General features: G+C 40.0%; 2 protein-coding genes across 10 annotated transcripts in view; one reads left to right on the top strand and one right to left on the bottom strand.

The window, feature by feature from the left end:
• The window catches only part of PDSS1 (decaprenyl diphosphate synthase subunit 1), a 38,931-nt gene extending 28,092 nt beyond the window's left edge, over positions 1-10,839 (bottom strand). Inside the window, exons 1-4 of one of the 5 annotated variants that reach the window (XR_005656048.1) lie at positions 10,646-10,839; positions 5,436-5,500; positions 4,813-4,933; positions 2,070-2,200 (exon numbers count right to left, since the gene is read on the bottom strand). Coding sequence is in view for 3 of the 5 variants with exons in the window: in XM_039877611.1 (XP_039733545.1) it covers positions 2,070-2,200; positions 4,813-4,933; positions 5,436-5,500; positions 10,646-10,774 (446 nt within the window). In the remaining 2 variants the exon portion in view is untranslated. Of the gene's footprint in view, positions 1-2,069; positions 2,201-4,812; positions 4,934-5,435; positions 5,501-10,185; positions 10,352-10,645 lie in introns of those variants that run through there. The other 4 variants (XM_039877611.1, XM_039877610.1, XM_039877613.1 and 1 more) reach the window with 4 other exon arrangements.
• A 76-nt stretch (positions 10,840-10,915) lies between these two features.
• The window catches only part of LOC120614687 (protein adenylyltransferase SelO-like), a 31,267-nt gene continuing 21,967 nt past the window's right edge, over positions 10,916-20,215 (top strand). For 3 of the 5 annotated variants that reach the window (XM_039877590.1, XM_039877589.1, XM_039877591.1), the window contains exons 1-7: positions 10,916-11,402; positions 14,700-14,818; positions 15,432-15,560; positions 18,118-18,182; positions 18,266-18,322; positions 18,421-18,519; positions 18,949-19,016. In XM_039877590.1, the coding sequence (XP_039733524.1) occupies positions 11,096-11,402; positions 14,700-14,818; positions 15,432-15,560; positions 18,118-18,182; positions 18,266-18,322; positions 18,421-18,519; positions 18,949-19,016 (844 nt within the window). In that variant the 5' untranslated portion in view covers positions 10,916-11,095. The other 2 variants (XM_039877593.1, XM_039877592.1) reach the window with 2 other exon arrangements.

Raw genomic sequence — 20,215 nt, 5'->3', positions numbered from 1 at the left:
TCTCTCAATTCTGCCATCACTGACAAGCAAGCAGATGAAGGACTGGAATGGGTTCTGGTGGAACGGGCCAGAAACAGAGGCTGTGTGTGGTCCTGCTCCTGAATCCTGAGCTACCTTTGTTCCACATCGCTCTCAGTCTTTCTCAGCAAGCAAAGCTGCACGTTGCCCAGCTCTCCAGAAGCTCTCCCTGCAGCCCCACTTCTTGCCTCAAGTGGCATGGAACCAACAGCGCCATGATATTTAGCCCATGGAAAGTCTAATCCTAAAGGGATCTCAGGAAGGATCCTTATTCTTAGGAAGGGGCTTGGCGAGTAATACGGCTGGGACACTGGGCCACCTAAATGCACGCCACGATGATGACTCACAGCCCAAAACCAGACACCACCTCTGCTCTGCGCCCTTAGTAGGCCCTCCTCTCCACTGATGGGGAAAATGACAATGCAGCTGAAACATCCCTGAGAGAGCAGACTCGAACTTACTATCTGAACTAGCAACGCCTTTTCCGTGGCACACTCTCCCATGCTTTCTGCCACCAACAGTTTATACAGTTTCAGAAAAGCAAATTAGAATAACTTTCACCTATGACGGTAACAGCTGAGTTAGAGCAGTACAGAATACTCTTTTCATGTTAACTGTGAGGATAACGAACTGTATTATGTCTTAAGCTGAGAAATTAAAAATATAAACACGCATTCTCCCTAGATTAGTGGTTCTCAACCAGGGATCATTTCACTCTACTGGGGACACTTGGCAATGTTTGGAGACTTTTTGGGTTGTCATCGACTGGGGGCTAGGGGCGCTGCCCACATCTAGTGGGTAGAGGCCAGGGACGCCGCTTTATCTTACGATGCACGACAACACTACTCGCCACAAAGAATGTGGCCCCAAACGTCTATAGTGCCAATGCCGAGAAACCTGCTCTAGACCACGTGAGGCGGACCTCAACTTCAGTTCGGAGGGCACATTTCTGTTGCTCTGCCTTCTGAGTGAAGTGAAAGTGAGCCTGGTGACGGTTAAAAGGTCACTGCCAGAGACTGCACTGCTTGTTTGAACTACATACTAGGAGCTCTTCCAAGTCTCAGATAAGTGGGAGGCACCCTGAGGCCGGTGTGGCGTGCTGGGGCCATAGGGAGGGGCCCGGCAGCAGGGTGCCAAAGGCTGCGGTGGGCAAAGGTGAGCAATGTCTGACGCTCCCTCTTGCAGCATCCTTAAATTTAGTGCTGACAAACCTTAGGCATTCCTTAAGGTATTATCTACTGGGAAAAGGTAGTAGAATACAAATGTTCAACAACAGGGAAATGGATAAGTTCATTACGGTCTACTGGACCGTCCAGCACTGGGCTACATGATGTAAAAATAACAACTATGAAGACACCCCAGCTCCATGGTAAAGACTTTAAAAAACAATGGTAAGGAAACAAAGCAGAACACAAAATTATTTACATAGTGTATGACTGAATACAAGAGAGGAAGGGAAGAGGGAATGACGAAGGTGTCATGGGTACATCTGCGTTCCTTTTCAAGATTTCCTTTACTAGTAAACGTTGCAGTTTGAATACTTTAAAACTGCACATATATCCAAAACTCAAAAGTTGAGGACCCACCCACGAGATGCCTTCCTTGAAGGTTTCCCTTTGGCACGGTTCTGGAAGTCACAGGAATGAGGGCACTGAAGGGGGTGCGGTGCCCACGACCATGGCACAGCCTCTCCACTTCATAACCATCGACCTTTGGTCCGACTGGCCCATGTGGGTAATGATCACGTGTAGCACACCCCCTGGCAGTCTTTACTTCTGAATGAGAAAACTGAACGTGGCTTTTAGACTTCTTTCTAAAATGCTTATTTGCAGCTGGAGTTGTTCTTCCATGGACATGAAAAAAGGCTTTGGAAAAGGAAGGTGCCCAGACCAGAGACCAGAGTGATCTCAGAGACTCAAAGTCAGACTCTACTCATCATAAAGTTAATTCTTAGGTACATGCTACTCATTAAACAGAAAACTAAATGGTAACCTTGGGAACGAAGAGCTGCTGAATATATACCTAGAGGGGAGTGATAGTAAATGACTCACCGGGAGTTGTTATAATGGATATTACATGCTCGGGCCATTAGCACCACGATAATTGGTCGAAAGGCTTTCCCTTTTCCATCAAAGTAGTATTCAGACATTTCCTTAAGTTCTGTTGTAGATATGAATAGTTCCTGAAATGAAGTTTCTCTGTGTTAATATGGCATCATAATTGCACAGACAGTCAACAGGATTTCTTTTACAAATCTTGGATGTGATTTCAGGGCATTCGTTTTAATTGAGAAACTCAACACTCAGGTGGAAAAGGTTCCAACATGGTAAAGTCACAAATCTGGGCCACAAGCAATGCCTGGCTTGGTCCCAAGGGGCATAGGTGCAAGAGCGGAAGAGGAGGAAAGCGCTAGGTGGCCCAAGGACACCGGGCCAGTGACAGCTGGATAGAGGAAGGAGCAGGGGCTGGTTAGTAGCTTGGAAGACAGAGGGGAGAGGACAAAGATGGGAAGTGTAGGAGCTGGCAGCTGTCGGGAGGCTATGAAGTGGGAGGTCGCAGGGGGCGTTCTGGGTAGGGAGGCAAAGCTGTGTATCAGGGACGAGAATGAAAAATAGTGGCTGGGGAGGAGCAGCAGGGGTAAGTCTGGCTCAGCCTTCATTTAGCAAAAGACACATCAAAGGTCCACGGAGGAAGTGTAAGATGTGGTCTGCCTGATTGTGAGGAGCCTTCCAATGAGCTAGGGAGACAAAATTGTTTTAAAAAAGAAATATCTAGTGAATAATACAGAGGTAACCTAAACAATGCTATACATTTAGTACATTAAAAGTTCAAAGAAGGGAGAGAAAAGTGTTGGCTGGGAAAACCAAACATTTCACAGAGGAGGTAAGCTTTGACCTGGGCTTAGCAAATAAGTAGGGCTTTGATTTGTGAAGAGGGGAAAGAGGCTTCCAGGTGATGGGCATGTGTTTGTTTTATCTGCAGCTTGAAGACTTGCTGGAATGAATCAGAGCTTATCCCCGCAAGGCAGTGGGAGCTAAGAATGGACCCAGAGGGCCCCAGAACACCAGACAGTGGCCTAGTCATTAACTCGCTAAATTGTTGACTCAATGTCAAGCTGGTAATAAAAGCAGAGGTTACAAAGATGAACAAGATGGTCCCACCCCTACAAGGAGCTCAAAGTCTAGGTGGGGAGAAGTAATAATACAATAACGGCAATAAAACACAATGGTGTGACAAGGTGCTGTCCCTGAGGCCAGTGCAGCTTCCCTGGGATCACACAGGAGGCACCTTGGCTCAGGCTGAACTAGGGAGGAAGAGACCAAGGCTGAGGGCAACAGAAATGGGGGTGGTCTGACCTAAGGCAGTGGGAATGAAGGCAGACTAGGGGGTGTGGAGGGGGAAAGAGAGAGATGAGTGGAGGCTCCTTCTGGGGTTCCTGGGTGGTATCGTCAAAGAATGGGAAATAGAGAAGAAAAGACAACGAGTAGGAGAAAGCAGAGATTCAGACACATTAAGTTTGAAATAGTCATGGACGCTCCACTGAGCAGTTATATGTATGGGAATAGGAGCGACCATTCAATCTGGAATAGATATATTACTTGGTGGTTTTAAGTATGGAAATGGGTAAACTGGGGACATAAAGAGAGGAGGGACTGACAGAACCCCAGGCAAAGGCAAAATTAAGGGGGTGGGTGGAGGGCATAGAGAGGAACCCAGGAAGCAGACTGAAGGACGGTCCAAGAATCGGGAGAACCCGGATCGTGCAGAAGCCAGGGGAAGAGTTTCACGCAGTGGGCGTGGTCGACAGTGCCCACTGTTCTTAAAAGTCAAGGACGATAAAACCCATAAAATGTCTAATGGATTTACCAGAAGGAAGCTACCGGGACCCTGGGCAAAGGTCGTTTCAGAGAAGAGGCTGGAAAGGAAGGCACGGTGCCATGGCGGAGTCGATGTGAAGGGGCGAAACAGAGACAGAGCTGGAGCATGCTGTGCCTGTGATGGAGGGGGAGGGGGAGGGGTGGGACATCCGGTCAAGGGACGGTCCTTTACTTAAAAGGGATAGGAAAGAGACACTGCAGAAAAAGGAGAACAGGCCGTCGCGGGAGCAGCTCCCAAGATGCTGGGATGGGGCTTAACTAGAGGAAAGGGACTATTCTGGAGAGGAAGACATTTACTTCATGGAGGCGGAGGGATGGGAGGCAGGTGGGCTTGCACATGGGCCCGGAGCAGGTGTCGAGGAAGTTCCACCTTCGTGGCCTCTACGTGATTTATCAAATAGGAAGTGGTGTTGCTATGAAAATGGCAGAGTTGCGCGGGGGCTCGAGGAGGAAAGTGGGGATCCTCAAACCGGGAAGGAAGCTGACGAGGGGCATTTGAGAACCCCCGTGAGGTTAGGAGCCAAGGCAACTTTTTTGGGGGGAAAGCGTTTCATGAAGAAACCCTATCGGGGGCAGTCTGGCACTGATATTCCGAATTAGATAAGACAGCAGCAGGAATCACGGAAGGCTTCAGTGTTTCAGCAGTCATGCCGTAGGTGATGGGCATGGAGAGGAAATGTTAGGTAACTCGCTGGACAGGGAGGGGCAGTTTCTCAACTCTGCAAGAACCTTTTTCTGGAAGGTAACATGTATTGAGTCCTCCATATTGCCCCACAGTTGTTGCTCAAGAGACCTCTGAAACTCGACGTTCGTGAATTAGGTTTGCAAAGGCACTGTACATATCTGAAACCTGCACCGTGTGTTCATAATTCTAAAAGCCCAACATTACTTCACGGCATCATCGAAACTACCTTACCTTTCTGATGTCCTCATACAAACCTTTCAAGTCTCTCCTACCAAGTTTAAAAGGATCGGTGTACTTCTCGCCGCTTCGTGTTTTACTACAACAGCACGTGGCGGATGTTGCGTGATAGAGCCTGGGACGAGCACAGAAGCACACAGTGTAAGTTTGAGCACTGTTTATTAAGTGAGATGATTTCATTAAGTAGAAATTATGCACACATATGCATAAACAGAAATGTAGCAGAGTCGGATGATGGAAAATTTAAGCCCAGACACTTGCTGGAAATTAAGCATGAACCTAAAAAGGTCATCGTAATTTAGAAAAAGACACAGAATTCTGTTCTTGCTAAACAATAGTATTTAGTGTTATAAATAAACGTTGATTATTTTTATAACCAGGACCTTGAGAACCCACGAAATCAAAGAAAGACTAAGTCATGTTCACTGTGTTCTGAGTTGAGTTTAAATTTTACTATAGTCCATTTTTTGAAAAGGCAGAGATTACACAGAGCAGATACTGCAGCACTTATGTAAACAACATATTCAGTTTGTTGCACTAGCTCACCACAGTTTAGAATAGAAATTTACTGGCAACATGGCTGATTTTAGTAGTTGCAATATGGATTATAAACTTACCGTGATATAGTATACATATTTGGAAAGGCAGCCGTTAAACTCTTCACAAGATTAAAATATGACATCTATAAAAGAATTAAGAAACTGGTAAAAAGTCATGAAAAACTTGTTTATGACACTAGATAAATAAAATCTTCCATAATTCATACTTTTAGTTGTATATTCATAGGTAGATTGCAAACTTTAGAAAAATGATAAAACATCTATAATCTATCTCTTCCTCCAAAGAGAGCTACAGTTTCCATATTCATAGCTATCTTTCCAGATCTGAAAAGTAATTTTAAAACAATTTCCTTCCATTTAACTAAGATTGGTGGGAGAATAGTAAAGATTAGTGTTACTTACATTATTGTAAATTCTAACAATGGTATAAAACAAAGAATAATCAAGATTCCAAAAGCATCAGCCCAGATGGTAAAAAGGAAAAGGATTTCAGTGTTAAGGAGGAAATTTACATTTACACAAACACTACCTATTTTAAGGTATTATTTCTGAATATACTTGGAAATGGTACTTCTTGATAAGTAATGTTAAAAAACAAACAAGCTCAGCAGCACGTTTTGATAAATATTAACTTTCATCAGTGATCAAGAACAAAACTTCTAAAAGATTCAGGGGTGGTGATGACAAATATTAGCTCCCACAATTATTAAGCACTATTATGGGCCAGGAATTGTGACAGGAACTGTGGACCCAAAGAAATAGACAGCCAATCCTGAAGAATTCAGGGACACAGACATTTCAAAGATTACTAATCTAATGTGGTAAGGGCTCTCATAGAGTATTTGAAGAAAGCATTTTGACAGAATAGGATGAATTTACCACAAGAAAAATAAAACTAATCCACTCTATTAGTAATCAAGTCATAGTGTGCTTTTACACTATTTGACTCTTACAACTACTTGCTTTGTATACAGCTGGGGAATTTGAAGTTCAGAAAAGTCAAGTCTGAAAAACTGACACACAGATGCTCCTAGACTTACGGTGGGGTTATCGTAAGTTATAAATATCGTAAGTCAAAAAGGTGTTAAATACACCTAAGTTACCAAACATCATAGCTTAGACTCGCCGGTTTCTACTGAATGCGTATGGCTATTACACCGTCATAAAATTGAAAAATCTTAAGTTGAAGCTTCCTAAGTCAGGGACCATCTCTACAGAGGTTTATAATACTGTATAGTCATGTGCTGCATTACATTTTGCTCAATGATGGACCCATAAGATTATAATGGAGCTGAAAAATTCCTATTACCTAGTGAGGTCGTGGCCTTCAAAACATCGTAGGGCAACGCATCACTCACGCGTTTGTGGTGATGCTGGTGTACACAAACGTGAGCTGCCAGTCATATAAAAGTATAGCACATATGATTGCAGTAGTAGGCCATACCTTCTAGGTTTGCGTAAGTGTACTCTGATCGAGTTTTGCAGGACAAAATTGCCTACTGATGCATTTCTCAGGACATATTCCTGTCGTTAAGTGGTGTATGTGTGTATATGGAAGGTGAGCAGAGTTTACCGCCCCAGAATATGCCTCTCTGGGATGTGGATTATTTTAAGATGGTTATTTTAAAGAAACAAAAGACTCAGGAAGAATCTCTGAACTTCCCCTAACTCTGTAAAAGAATTTAGACAGAGGACCTACTCCAGGAAGGCAACTATCATCATAGATAACTAGAGTTTAATATGAACTAGGTGTGATAGACAGGGAGGAACCTAGCAAATCCCTTTGATAAAAGTCCTCTGTGTTTCACTGTTAAAGAGGGCCCAGCAAACATTTGCTTATCCACTGCTGTATGAATTGCCTTCCTTTCTTTTGAAGTCCCAAACAACTACTCACAAACTCCCCCACACCCGGCCTTTTTCTCATTAGGTCTTTGGGTCCCATATTCTTATAGAACTCCCATATGTACATATGTAATCAAACTTGGTTATTTTCTCCTATTAATGTTTTGTCATTTTACTTGAATAGCGAGAAGAAGAGGAAAAATATCAAAAGAAAAAGTACTTACAGGACTGTGTACATTATATGATCCCACTAGATATTCACTTACACTCATACACACAAATAGACAGAGGATAGGGTTTGGAAGCATATAAACCAGGCTATTAAAAATAGTTATTTTGAAGTAATTAGGATTGTGAGAGTTCTTTTAATTCCTTTTTTTGTTTATATTTTCTGATTTTTTTTTTCTCTAGTGAACACATATTGCTTTATATATATTAAAAGGACAATTAAGTTTGACTTTGCCGGGCAGGCAGTAGCCAAGGAAGATGGTCTGAATTCTATTCTTCTCACTATACCATTATATATTCATTAAACCAATAACATTTATGAAGTCCCAAGGAATTACAATATCCCAAGAAAACAAAGTTATAATCTTCTTTTGATTTTACCATTATATGACACTTAACCTACTTTTGTCAGTCTTCATTAATTCACATGAATTCAGTATTTTAATACTTATTCACTCTGAGACCTAACCCCTAACTTGGGGTGAAGAGTTAAAATTATACAGCTAATATAGAGTGCTGTTAACTGCCAGGCAGCATCACAATTGTTAAAAGCATTCTTAAGTCTTTGGAATGGATCTTGTTCAAATTTGGTTGTGCAACCTTGTGACATTTCTCTGATACTATCTACTGGAGAGATTCTGAGATTTGAGTATTTGTAAAGCTCTTAGCTCAGAGCTTAATACACTGTATATATCTAATATTGTATCTATTCAATCAAACTATTTCCTGCTTTAGGAGTACCTTAAGGCAGCGATCCCCAACCTTGTTGGCACCAGGGACCGGTGCTCCTATGAGAATCTAATGCCTGACAATCTCAAGTGGAGCTGAGGTGGTGATGGTAGTGCTGGAGAGCAGCTGCAAATACAGGTGAAGCTTTGCTTGCTCTTGCACTGCTTACCTCCTGCCGTGCCCGGTTCCTAACAGGCCGCAGACAGGTACTGGTCTATGGGGCCCGGGGGTTGGGTATTGGGTATTGTGTTCCAAAGTGAAGTTAGAGACATTCAGAAGAGCATTACAGTAATCCCTCCTACTCTTATGTGTTGCAGCCATTCTTAAGTAAAGTAACGTTACTTGAACACAATTACTGCAATACTGTGACAGTCTGATAACCAAGAGCTACTCAGTGACTAATGGGTGGGTAGCAAATACAGCATGAATACACTGCACAGAGGGATGATTCACATCCCAGATGGGCCAAACCAGGACTGCATCGGATTTCATTACATTGCATTAAATTGCATGCTCAGAAGAGCATGCAATTTAAAACTTATGATAAATTGTTTATTTCTGGAATTTTCCATTTAATATTTTCGGACCACGGTTGACTGTGGATAACTGAAACTGGAAAGCAAAACCGTGGATAAGAGGGGATTACTGTAAAGTATTAAAAGGGAGTTGCAAAACCAGAGCTGTCACTTGGTGTGCCAATACTGGCAGTAGCAAAAATGAATTGTCCAATTCTGGTTTTGTTCCCCACCCTTTCATCACATATTCTCTGCCTTCCATGAATTTACTTTTTAAAAAAGAAAATGCTGAGTAAGAATCAAAGACACATTGATAAGTGATTAGGCCTGATCAAATGAGCACTGATTTTTCTGTCCTACTACAAGACTTGTTAATACTACCAATGGAGAAGTCAAGAGAATGTACAGGAATCAGAGCTGTGTCAGAAAGCCATAGGTAGCTTTATTACTGTTGCTCTTTGTCTGCAAAGATTATCAGACCCCAAAAGACTTGAACTTACTAAAACACACAAGCCTGAGGCAGACACCAAAAGGCTAATTAACTTGCAGTGAATAATACCACGGACGGACACGCAAATCAGAAATGTATGGCACTGGCATTTTCAGTGCAGTCCCTCTTTGTGGTCGTTAAGGCATATCCTCTCAGGACAGCACCCTTTCCGTAGCTGAGAAAGTTGGTTGGGGGCATGGAATCAAAAAAAGGAGCATCAAAGAAAAGAAGTATCCAGTTCCCCAAATGATGTCCTCATCTGGTACTAGAAATATTTGCAGTCTGGCTAGGATAGTACTAAAATGGATCCCAGTAAAACTCTGAGGCTCTCTTTTCCCATATTCTCTCTTTTCTGCTTAGCGAAACTTTAGTCAGTCTACTAGCTCAGCTGCTATTCTCGCTCCAAATGTCCATTTTGGATAAGTTATGGTATGTAGCCACTTTGCTACAAAGTAGATATTTATAAATACTACATATCTCATATTGGTAAATGGTGTTTGATGAGTATATGGGAATATGAAGTGAACCAAATCTGATGAAAACAGGAGGCCTAAATTCAAATAAACTTATTTTGAAAATGAGCTTTGTAGATGAGAATTGAACACAATTAGTATATGACTGGAGAGTCTCTTAAAAGGCCAGCAAATCCATAGATTTTGTATAGTTAGCTAAACAGTATGGCACGGTGAGAATTACTCGCTACAAAGTGCAGAAAGGACTCACAGAACCATAGAAACACGTCAATTTACCCGGGTAAACTGACAGAAAAGGGAGAAAAATGAGATTGGGTGCAAAGGCAGCAGGGGAGAGCGTCAAGAAGCCATGGTTAGTTAGTACTAAGATTCTGGCTATACTTCAAGAAGTCATAGATCAAATTATAGCTGATTTCAAGGTTTCTCTACTTGACATCCTCAAGCCTCTTCTCCTTCCAGTGCCCTTCCGCCCGGCCCAGGTATGCTCTGCCTCCCAAGCAACTACTGGACTGAAATCAAATCCATCCTACATCCTCCACAAGGCCTTTTCCGTCTATTCCGAGGCCACCGGGGAGGCCACCTGGCTCCTCCGTATCGCTGAGCACCTTTGGCTCTAAAATCTCAGTTAAGACCTGTCTTCCAGAAGCCCCGGCCGTAAATCCAAAGGCAATAGCTGCAAACGGTCTCCGGTCTTGACTTTATCCGTACCCCAAGAAACAATCTCACCACTACTCCTGTGCTTCCCCGGGTCCCCAGCAGCCCTTAGCAGTCCCTAGCCGGGCACCCCTATTTCAGGCAGACCCCCGGACCCCGCCCCTGGCGTCCCGCCGCGCGACTGGGCCCCACGCAGGCGCCCCCGCAGCCCCGGGTCGCAGCCCAGCACCGCCCCGCGCCCGGCGCACGTGCCGCTCTCGCCCATTCATTCCGCGGCGCCGCTGTCATTGCGCGGTGACCTCTGCGCCCGCCGCGGCGGGGGCTCCCCGGCCTCACCTGCGCGCGGACGGCGGCGGCGGGGCGCGACCCGCACGGCCCCGCGCGGCCGGGGGAGCCCGGCCCGGGGCTGCGCGCCGCGGGCCTCCAGAAGCAGCCGCGCCGCCACCGCCACCAGCACGAGGCCATCGACCGAGTCTGAAAGTCGCGGCGGGCGGCAGCTCCGCCTATGGCCCGGCGGCCCTCCTCCGGGACCCGGAGCCGGAAACCTGGCCCAGGAAGCGCTTCGGCCTCTCGCCCCTCCCCGGGGCTGCGACGCCAGTGCGCCCCAGCGGCAGCGCCCGGCGCGCCCGGGGAGGTGACGCGAGGAGCGGTCCGCGGCCCGGGAGAAGCTGACCGTGACTTTCCACCCGGCGAGCCGTCTCTCCCAAACCCCGCGACTCGCGGGGAGCCAGGAGCTCCAACAATCAGAGCAAAATGCTCCTTCGGGGGACCGGCTGTTAGCGAGAAATGCCACAGGGCGCCAGACTTCCAGCCACTAACTTTTGTTCTGTGTATTCGGGCAGAGATACAACTCCAACAGTCGGGTCCCCGTTCCGCAGCCTAATCCAGAGGCTGCAGGTTCCGCGGCTGCTTCTCCAGTGTTTGACCTGCCACGCTGTCGTAGGCTCCTTTGTGCAACCTGGCCTTGAAGGAAGCTCCAGCCTTTTGCATCTTTTCAATAACAAGTCAAGCCAGGAACACAGTTATTGTGAAACAGAAGTTAGATTAGCCTCGTCTCTCGACTTTTGGACTCTCTCCTCTGAAAACCTTATAGGTACTTGGGGCAATAGTTGGGCCGTCTTGCTCACATCTGGATGTGTGAGTGACACTCGTGGCTGTAGTGAGCTGTGTGAGATTGTTTGCTATTTGGTAATGTTGAGCCTACTTGTAGCCAGCCCCGGAGATACTGAAGAATGTACAGGATTAGTACCCGATAAGAAGATCTTTCCTTAATTCTATAGCCAGATCTCTTCTCACGGTGATGAGAGGGCGTATTTATAACAAATCCGTGATATATAATTAGTCATTCGGCACAGGCACACAGAGCCAGTGAAAGAAAGTGTAAGCATTAGGGATACAGAAAGAGAAGAAACTTAACTCTAGCCTCAGAAAAATTCACACATACAAGGAAATAGATGAGCAAAGAGGCAACTGCAATTCTCTGACGTTTTTTTCTTGTTTTTCTAAACCATGCTTTTTGCATTAAATAGTGCAAGTGCCTGGAATGCAGAGCACATTACTTTTATATTTATCTTCAAAGTTTTTTTTACTGAATAAAAGTATAGAATAAAGAAATATCTTAAAAGAATCCAGTTTTATCAGGTTTCCCCCTCCAATCTCGAAGAATATGTAAAAAAAATCTCAGGTGTTTTACAATTAAAGGTTATTTATTATGTACCTGTGGCTTATCTTGATAAAAGTTTATATATTAAGAAACATCCAACAGGTAGAATTTGCCAGAGTGCAGCACTAAACACTTGTACTTGAAACAATCTTATTACTTAGTATCATTTGCCCTTTTTTACAGATGAGGAAACTGAGATATTGAGGAATTAAGTGTGGTGTCTAAGCTCACATAGTTGACAAATGTAGTACAACAATTCTATCAGGTCATTTTCATTTAGAAATTGTTTACCTAGATTAAAACAAAATACCTGTTTTGTTTTTTTTTAAAAAAGATGAAATATGCCAAGGTTAAGTAGAAAAGGTGGATGACATTCATGAAGGCTTCCAACATTATAGTATGGCTAAACTCTTGATGAACAATAACCCATCAATAGGATGTGTGGAATACCAACTAATTGTTCTTCTGACCCAACTAGGCCAAGCATGGATCTACGAAGTTATAAAGATTGAGCTGTGCAAGTAACTGTCAAACAGCTCTTCTTTGCACAGGCTGGAAAGACTGCCCTTATGCAAATGAAACAATCAGTATTGACTGATAAAAGTGGAATAAGTGTAATTGAAAGCATTTTCAAAGCTATTTCAATGTTGAAGAGTCAGCTACACTTTAAGACATTTTCTTTAAAACATTATGATAGGACCAGGTTTTACAGCCAAGATTATACACATAATACTATATACATGCTAACCACATCTTTGTTCACAGTACCGCAGAAAAGCATCTCTTCTCGATGTTATTAAGTAAATGATCAATGGATTATCGAGGTAACTGTGGGAAGAACAGTTATTGAGAGAAGAGGTTTAAATATAGTTTCACTGAAAGCTGAGCAGTTTTTGTGGATTTCACATTCTTAGGCAAAACAATTCTAAAGAATTTAATTTGGGAATTACTGATTTCTCAGAGAAGTTAAGATAAAAGGTTAACATACATTTGGAGTTTTCTTCAGGATTTCGGTCTATGACTGATGAGTTTGTCAAAGCATAATGAGGGTAAAGGTGGGGTACCTCTGAAGCAGTTACTCTTTTTTGTTCCATGGCCAATGATCACATGTATTGGCTGATCAGCTGCCTTGCCAAAAGGTGAATCAATCAGTACAAAATCACAAATACTAATGGAAATTATATATTGCCCGTGCTCTACTAAAATATTAGAGCATCATAAAAGAAGATGCACTAATTATATAATTTAGTCTGTTTCCAGGCATAGGCTCTCCTAAAAGAGAAGAAAATATACTGTTGGTTATTCTAATCATATTGTCAGATTTTCCGTGGTGGAAACTGAAATCACCTATTTTTTGGTTGACCACTTTTCCCACGATGCTACCTTATTTAGCATATACTTAGGGGAAAATATAAAGGGTTAAATGTGGCCCACATTTGCCTGTTTTTATACTCATATGGGGAAGATTTAAGATTAATCTTCTGTTATAACTGACATTTCATTCACCTAGGTTTGGGATGAATCAACAAGAGTTATTCCAAACTATTGAACAAATTGTCCCAATGCAATCTTTCTCCATGGATTCTAAAGATAATTTTCATGATATAGGGCATTCTTAAATTACTTTGGGCTGTTCCTGTGCTTTTTATTGAGTCCATTGGTTTTTACATCTATTTTTTGGGATAACTATTTTTAGTTATTTTATTCTTGTAATTTTTAATATGGTAAGGAAACTCCCATTCCTCTTATTAAAAAAATTAGTCTTTATTTTTCCAGATTTATAATTTAACTTTGTCTTTTTCTTCAAAAAAGAATCTCACTAGGAAAAAAAAAAGAATCCCACTAGGTTTTTGATTGCATTTCCATTATGTTTATTAAATAATTTACTGAGACATCTTAACAATATAACCTCTATCCAGAAACATAGGTTTCTGTGTACCTCCCTTTGCCTTGTATTTTAGTACAGCACCTACCCTCTTCTGTTTATTTTTTGTTTTAATTGCTCTGCATTAGGAAACATTCAGATTTTAAGAATTGTACTTAAAAGTAAACATGTTCTGCATATCTAAAGCATGTTCAAACCTCTCCGCAGCTTTTAAAATAAAGTACGTGTACTTTAGTGCATGGACTTTATGATAAACAGTTTATATCTTTAGAGGCAAATCTATCCTTGTCATCAGGCATGTATCATATTTTGAAGTTTCTGGTGGGACTGGAAGCAGTTTTATATATTTAGTAAAATGTCTGTTCCCTGGTATTAGAGATATTTACATATGTATCTCTTTCCTTCAGTCGATTATGTTCTGAAGGGCCGAAAGAAATGTGATGAAGCACCTAACATGTTTTGGTTGGATTCCATTGAATTAGCCCACACTATAATTCTAAAACTATGATGTAGCTCACCTCCATTTTATTTATATAGTCTTACTTGTAAATATGTTGCACATCCTATTGGTCTGCCATGAGCAAAAATCTTGAAGATAGAGTACATGCCTTGTTTTAAATTTTTTTTTAATCTCTCATCTTCTTGGACAGTCCCATATACTATAGGTATGAATATTGGACAGATATGGTTGAAAATGATTAGATAGCTTTTAAATAACAAAGCATGAATAAAATAGTGTTTTAAGTCGATTTTCTTGAAGAACCATAGCCTTTCTAAGGAATATTAATGCTGTAAATGCAACAAATGAAAACATTAAGAAGGTTGTTTTTGTTTTTTATTAGCTGTGCTGCCAGTTGATCCTGTTAAAGAAAATTATGTTCGTAAAGTGAGAAACTGCATTTTTTCAATTGCCTTCCCTACTCCTTTCAAGTCAAGAGTACGTCTTGTAGCAGTTTCAAAGGTTAGGCTTTAATTTTTCATAACACAAATACTTAACTCACTATAACTTTTGTCCAAAAAGATATTAATATTTGTTTCAGAGTTAAATCGTTAGTGTATTGATAAATGACTCTCTTTGTGTTTAAAGTTCAGACACTTGGAGAATGTCATTCTTAGAAATCACTTTTTGATACTTATTCCTAGAGCCTAATACTCAGGTTCACCTTAAAGTTATCTCACAAATAAAATATACTTTTGTGAAAAAAAAGGTAAATGAGTTAAGTTATTAAAAATAGGCTCTAATAACAAATTCTAAATTCTCTCATGATATAAATGAATTCGAGATAAAAATAGGACATTTACTTTTTCTAGTTCCTCTAAAGAATATGTGCTAGGAAAAATATTTAACCATGCATCACAAGAAATACATAAAAATTTTAGAACTATCTAATAGAACTGATTTCCCAAATAACATAAATAATCATAAGAAGTATGGTACATCTCTTAATTAAAAAAAAATCAATGTATTTTTGGAAGAGATTCATTCTTTTAATTTTTTTTCTTCCATGGAGTCTCTTAAAAATTATTAAAGGATTACTTAAGTTTGTAAGAAGGTATATTTTTTCCTTCCTCAGGAAGTTCTAGAAGATATTTTGGACCTTGATTTATCTATCTCAGAAACAGATGCTTTTATCCAGCTTGTAAGTGGTGGAAAGATAGTATCTGGATCCATTCCACTGGCTCACAGATATGGTGGCCACCAGGTAAGAATAGCATCAGCATATCATCCCTTATGCAAATATCAACAGTTGGTGGAAATGCTGTCCTATTAGAGAAGTTATTTTGTATTACTTTCTCTTATGTTGTATATTGAGAATTCAACAAGGTGTTTGTAGAAGAACGTGTCATATTTTACAGATTAGCTGATTTGATTTCTTGCTTTGATAAAGCTAGAGTCTAAGTTTCTTTAATGGAATTGAGAAAACTGGGGCAGCACAAATGTGAAATTTCTGTGAATTATGCTAGAGAACTCTTTCAGTGAAGTTTGGCAAGAGATGTAGACAAAATCAAGTAGTGCGATGAGTCAGTATAAAAGCCTCAGAAAGACAAATAGATAATAATTTTGTCAGGAGAGCTATAAAGTTTTAGAACTTCTAGAAACTGCTAGAAATTAAACCAGGATTAATTGGGGGTGTTATATGTGCTGAAGCAATTAAGAAGACACCTTCTAGAAATCAAGCAAGATGTGGAAGCAAGTTCATATGTGGTATCTGACTAATAAAAAAAAAAAAAGCGCAGGACCAATTGTTGAAATTCCTGTGAGCTAGATAAGATTAATTTAACACTGGTTGTTTGGGCCTGGTTTACTGAAGCATAGAATTTAGGACAAGTAGCTAAGTATAATAGAGAGTTAGAGTAAGGATTAAGTTAGGAAATATATGAAAAGTGCTTCCACAATAGCTATTATAATAATGATTAATATCAAGCCTTGGTTTTTGTGGTAGTTAATTTTTTTCAGATTTTTATTGCTTTCATTCTTCAATTTCCAAGAAGCAAAAGTAATATAGAAGATAAGAAACTAAGCTAACATAAGCTAAGAAGCAAAGTGACTTGAAAAGGACTCTAAGGACCATCTATGACCAACCTGAATTTCAGTGTCTTGATCTGTAAGGTTATAAGGGTTGACCAAGATCATTCCAGGACTTGGGAGAAATGCTGTGACAAAGAAGTATGCTTTATTTTATTTAACACATCATTTTCCAAACATATTTAACTGCAGGGTTTTGTGGTGGTTCTGTTTTTAAGAAATAACTATTAATGTTTACCTGAATTACGCTTCTCAGTTTAGAAACTCCTGGACTAGATGATCCTTATGGGTTTTTATACTCCTAAATATAGGATTTCATGATTCAAAAGCCATTCCCATATAGGTTAAATTTATTAGATAGCATTTTATATCGGTAGTCATATGTACTGTGAAGTACAAATACAATCCTTCAGCCCTGCAGAGTTTTTTTAGCTTTTTTGTACATTTTTTGGTAGTAGAGTAAATTAGATTAAGCTTTTTGTCAGTTTCATGTTTCATGTTTCGTTTCTTCTCCCCGATTTGAAATTACATGTAAATATTTATAAGGATGGTTTTGCCATTTCGAACTTATAGTGTAGTAAATGATTTCTCTTTTATTAATGGAGAACTTTTTCTGTTTCCCCTGATTTCACTCCAAGCTCTTGGTTTGGGATAATGTTTTGTCAACTTTAGAACTTTCCAGAATATGCTTAGAGCACCTCTCAGACTTGTGCTCTTAGAGGTATTCCACAGCTAAAATCAATTAATGGTGGTCCATTCCTAGTTAAGATGAAAAATTAAAATACTGGATAAATTTTTCTCAATTTTATGTTTTTCTTCCAGAACTGTAAATGTTTAAATATTCCACAGCCGTTTATAGAACTCCTTTTATGTGCCAGGAGCTATAATGGTGAATGCAACCTGTTCCCTTGGCTCAAATTGCTAATACTCTCGGGGAGGGGATAGATAAATAAACAAATTCCAATAACATCAGGTTATAATAGAGTTAAGTATAGGAGTTACGGGCATTTACAGGACCACCCTCCTAGTCCTGGAAAGTCAGAGAAAACTTCATGGTAATGTCTATGTGGAAAATGGAGTGGTATCTAAATTAGCAAATAATTGTTGGCAATAATAATAATAATACCATCTTTTGGACATTTATGAATATTGGACATAGTACATCATTTTGCATCTATTAGCATTCATTCTTACAACAGCCTGGCAAGTGTTATCTTGTTTTACAGTAATGAAAGGTCAGTCTCTGAAATGAATTAACTCACACAAATTTCTAGTCAGTAAGTGGCATAGCTGGGAGTTGAACAGCCTCAAACAAATTTTGACAGAAAGATTTGGAAACAGTTAATTGTGGTTCAAAAGCAATTTTTTCAGGTACAAGTATATTCCTGATTTTATATTGTATATGTATAATATAGGCAAATTTTCTAATAAATTTAACTTATTCATATTCTAGGATTAAATACATCAGTTCTAAGTATTCTACACCTAACTAACTTGGCTCAGCTATAAAATGATGAATTAGTTATAGGTTATAAATTTATATTTTGAAAATGAATTTTAATTATGTTCTATTGATTGAATTTTATTTACACCTATATTAGAGTTGTTGATGATTATAATCCTCCAAATGCAATACTTCATTCTTAGTTTTGACAAAATAACCTTGGCTATAAAGTTACTATGAAAGCTGTATGGGTTAATAAACATGACTGATTTTCCCTTTTTCCCTTCAGTTTGGGATATGGGCAGATCAGCTTGGGGATGGAAGAGCTCATCTTATTGGAATTTACAGGAACAGGTACCACATGTTTCCTTGTAGAGTAGTGTTTCCGCTGAATATTAACATGAATCTTCTAATGCTTAGATTTTTTTTTTTTGAAGGCAGGGTGAAAAGTGGGAGCTCCAATTAAAAGGTTCTGGAAAGACCCCATATTCCCGGTATAGTTTTTTTTTTTTTTTTTTTTTTTTTTACTAATCTAAACAAATATTAATGTCTTAATTACCATTGAAAATCTTTTTTATCTTATTTCTCATAGAAATGGCGATGGCAGAGCTGTACTTCGTTCCTCGGTGAGAGAATTTTTGTGTAGTGAGGCTATGTACCATCTTGGAATTCCAACCAGCAGAGCTGCAAGGTAACGCCTCTTTTCTTGAAGCTGACTTTCAGGACTGGATCGTGTCATCTCCTGAAACGTGTCAGTAAATGGAGCAGATAAGTCTGATAGCATGATTTTTTTAATCATTTATTTAAAAATCATTTATTTCTTATAGTTTTAGGTACTCCTTGGTAGCTTTAATAAATGATATTAAAAATCATTTATTTCTTATAGTTTTAGGTACTCCTTGGTAGCGTGCTCGCAGTTCAAGTGTAACTTTAATTGTTCGATTCTCTCATGTTCCAGTCTAGCTGGTAACTATTTCTATTTCTTATAGTTTTAGGTACTCCTTGGTAGCTTTAATAAATGATATTAAAAATCATTTATTTCTTATAGTTTTAGGTACTCCTTGGTAGCGTGCTCGCAGTTCAAGTGTAACTTTAATTGTTCGATTCTCTCATGTTCCAGTCTAGCTGTGAGTGATGACGAAGTATGGAGAGATCAGTTCTACAATGGAAACGTTGCGAAAGAACGAGGTAATAACAGTTTTCAGAATACCTGCATAAAATAGACCAAGCTCTTAAAGAACAACAGATATCGGACATCTTGTCAATCTTCTTAAAAAAAATGACCCATGCTTCTTCCAGATATTTCCATGTTATGATATTATCATAGAATATCCTTTCCCACATCCTTACATCATTAATCCATCTATTTCCAAAAGCAGACGTCTAGGAGGTGAACAAAAAGTGTTTATGGACGGCTGGCAAAATGCTACGAAGCCAGTTTTGTCCCAGGGGAGCGTCCGGCCTCCTCTCAGAGCCCGGTTGCTCTTACTTCATGTTTAAGTTCAGTTAACTTTTTCCTCAGCCTTTAGTAAGATAGAAATAAAAAATTAGAAGGGGAATGAGAAAATGTGCTACGGAACAGCAAAAGGGAGAGAGTGAGAGAGACTTGACTCTGAATCTCTGGGGATTGAGGGGACCTGAAAATCGATAATAAACACATTTCATTGCTTTGAACATGGAGCTGTGAAGAAGTACTGCCAACCCTGCCTGCTTTACTGGGTCCCGTGGACATCACTGTGTCGTGCAGCATTTTTACTGACTCTCAGTGATTCACCAGGAGCACATTTTGTGTTCTTTATATTTAGTACATAATATGTTTTGATAAGATTTTCATAACAAAACAATCCCCTCCAGGGTATTCGTGCTTAAGGAAATTAATAGTTATTTATCTTTATGGTATCTCTCCCCTTTAATTTCATCTGGATAAAATGGATACTATTGCACATGGGCCTATAATAGCTATTTAGGTCTTTTTGTGCATGGTAATTGGAAATGAGATTTCAACCACATACTGTAAAAAATATGATGGGTATAACACTATTTACTTTCATGGCTGTGACATATATATTATTAATCTGAATTCCAAAACACAATTGTTTCAAATGATCCCAAGTATTTCTCATTTTTAGGTCATTAATAGAATTTCCACATTTAAGTCTTCACATAAATACAGATATTTCGATTGTGCATTTACCTTAATCCTTGCCCGGCAGCCACTGTGGTACAGCGAGAAAAGTGCTGGGCAAGCAAAAAGCATATGTGAAACCTAGAACTGGCTCTGCGGGAATTGATTTGTGACTTTGAGCACATTCTGGCCTTGTTTCTCTAAAATGAGGGGTTAGATTAGATGATACCACCTGTGTCTTTCAGTGCTTTCAACATTCAGT

Source organism: Pteropus medius, unplaced genomic scaffold (assembly GCF_902729225.1).
Source record: "Pteropus medius unplaced genomic scaffold, Ma_sr-lr_union100, whole genome shotgun sequence".
NCBI lineage: Eukaryota > Metazoa > Chordata > Mammalia > Chiroptera > Pteropodidae > Pteropus > Pteropus medius.
Note: the sequence above shows the minus strand (reverse complement) of the source record. Positions and strands in the feature narration are given on the sequence as shown.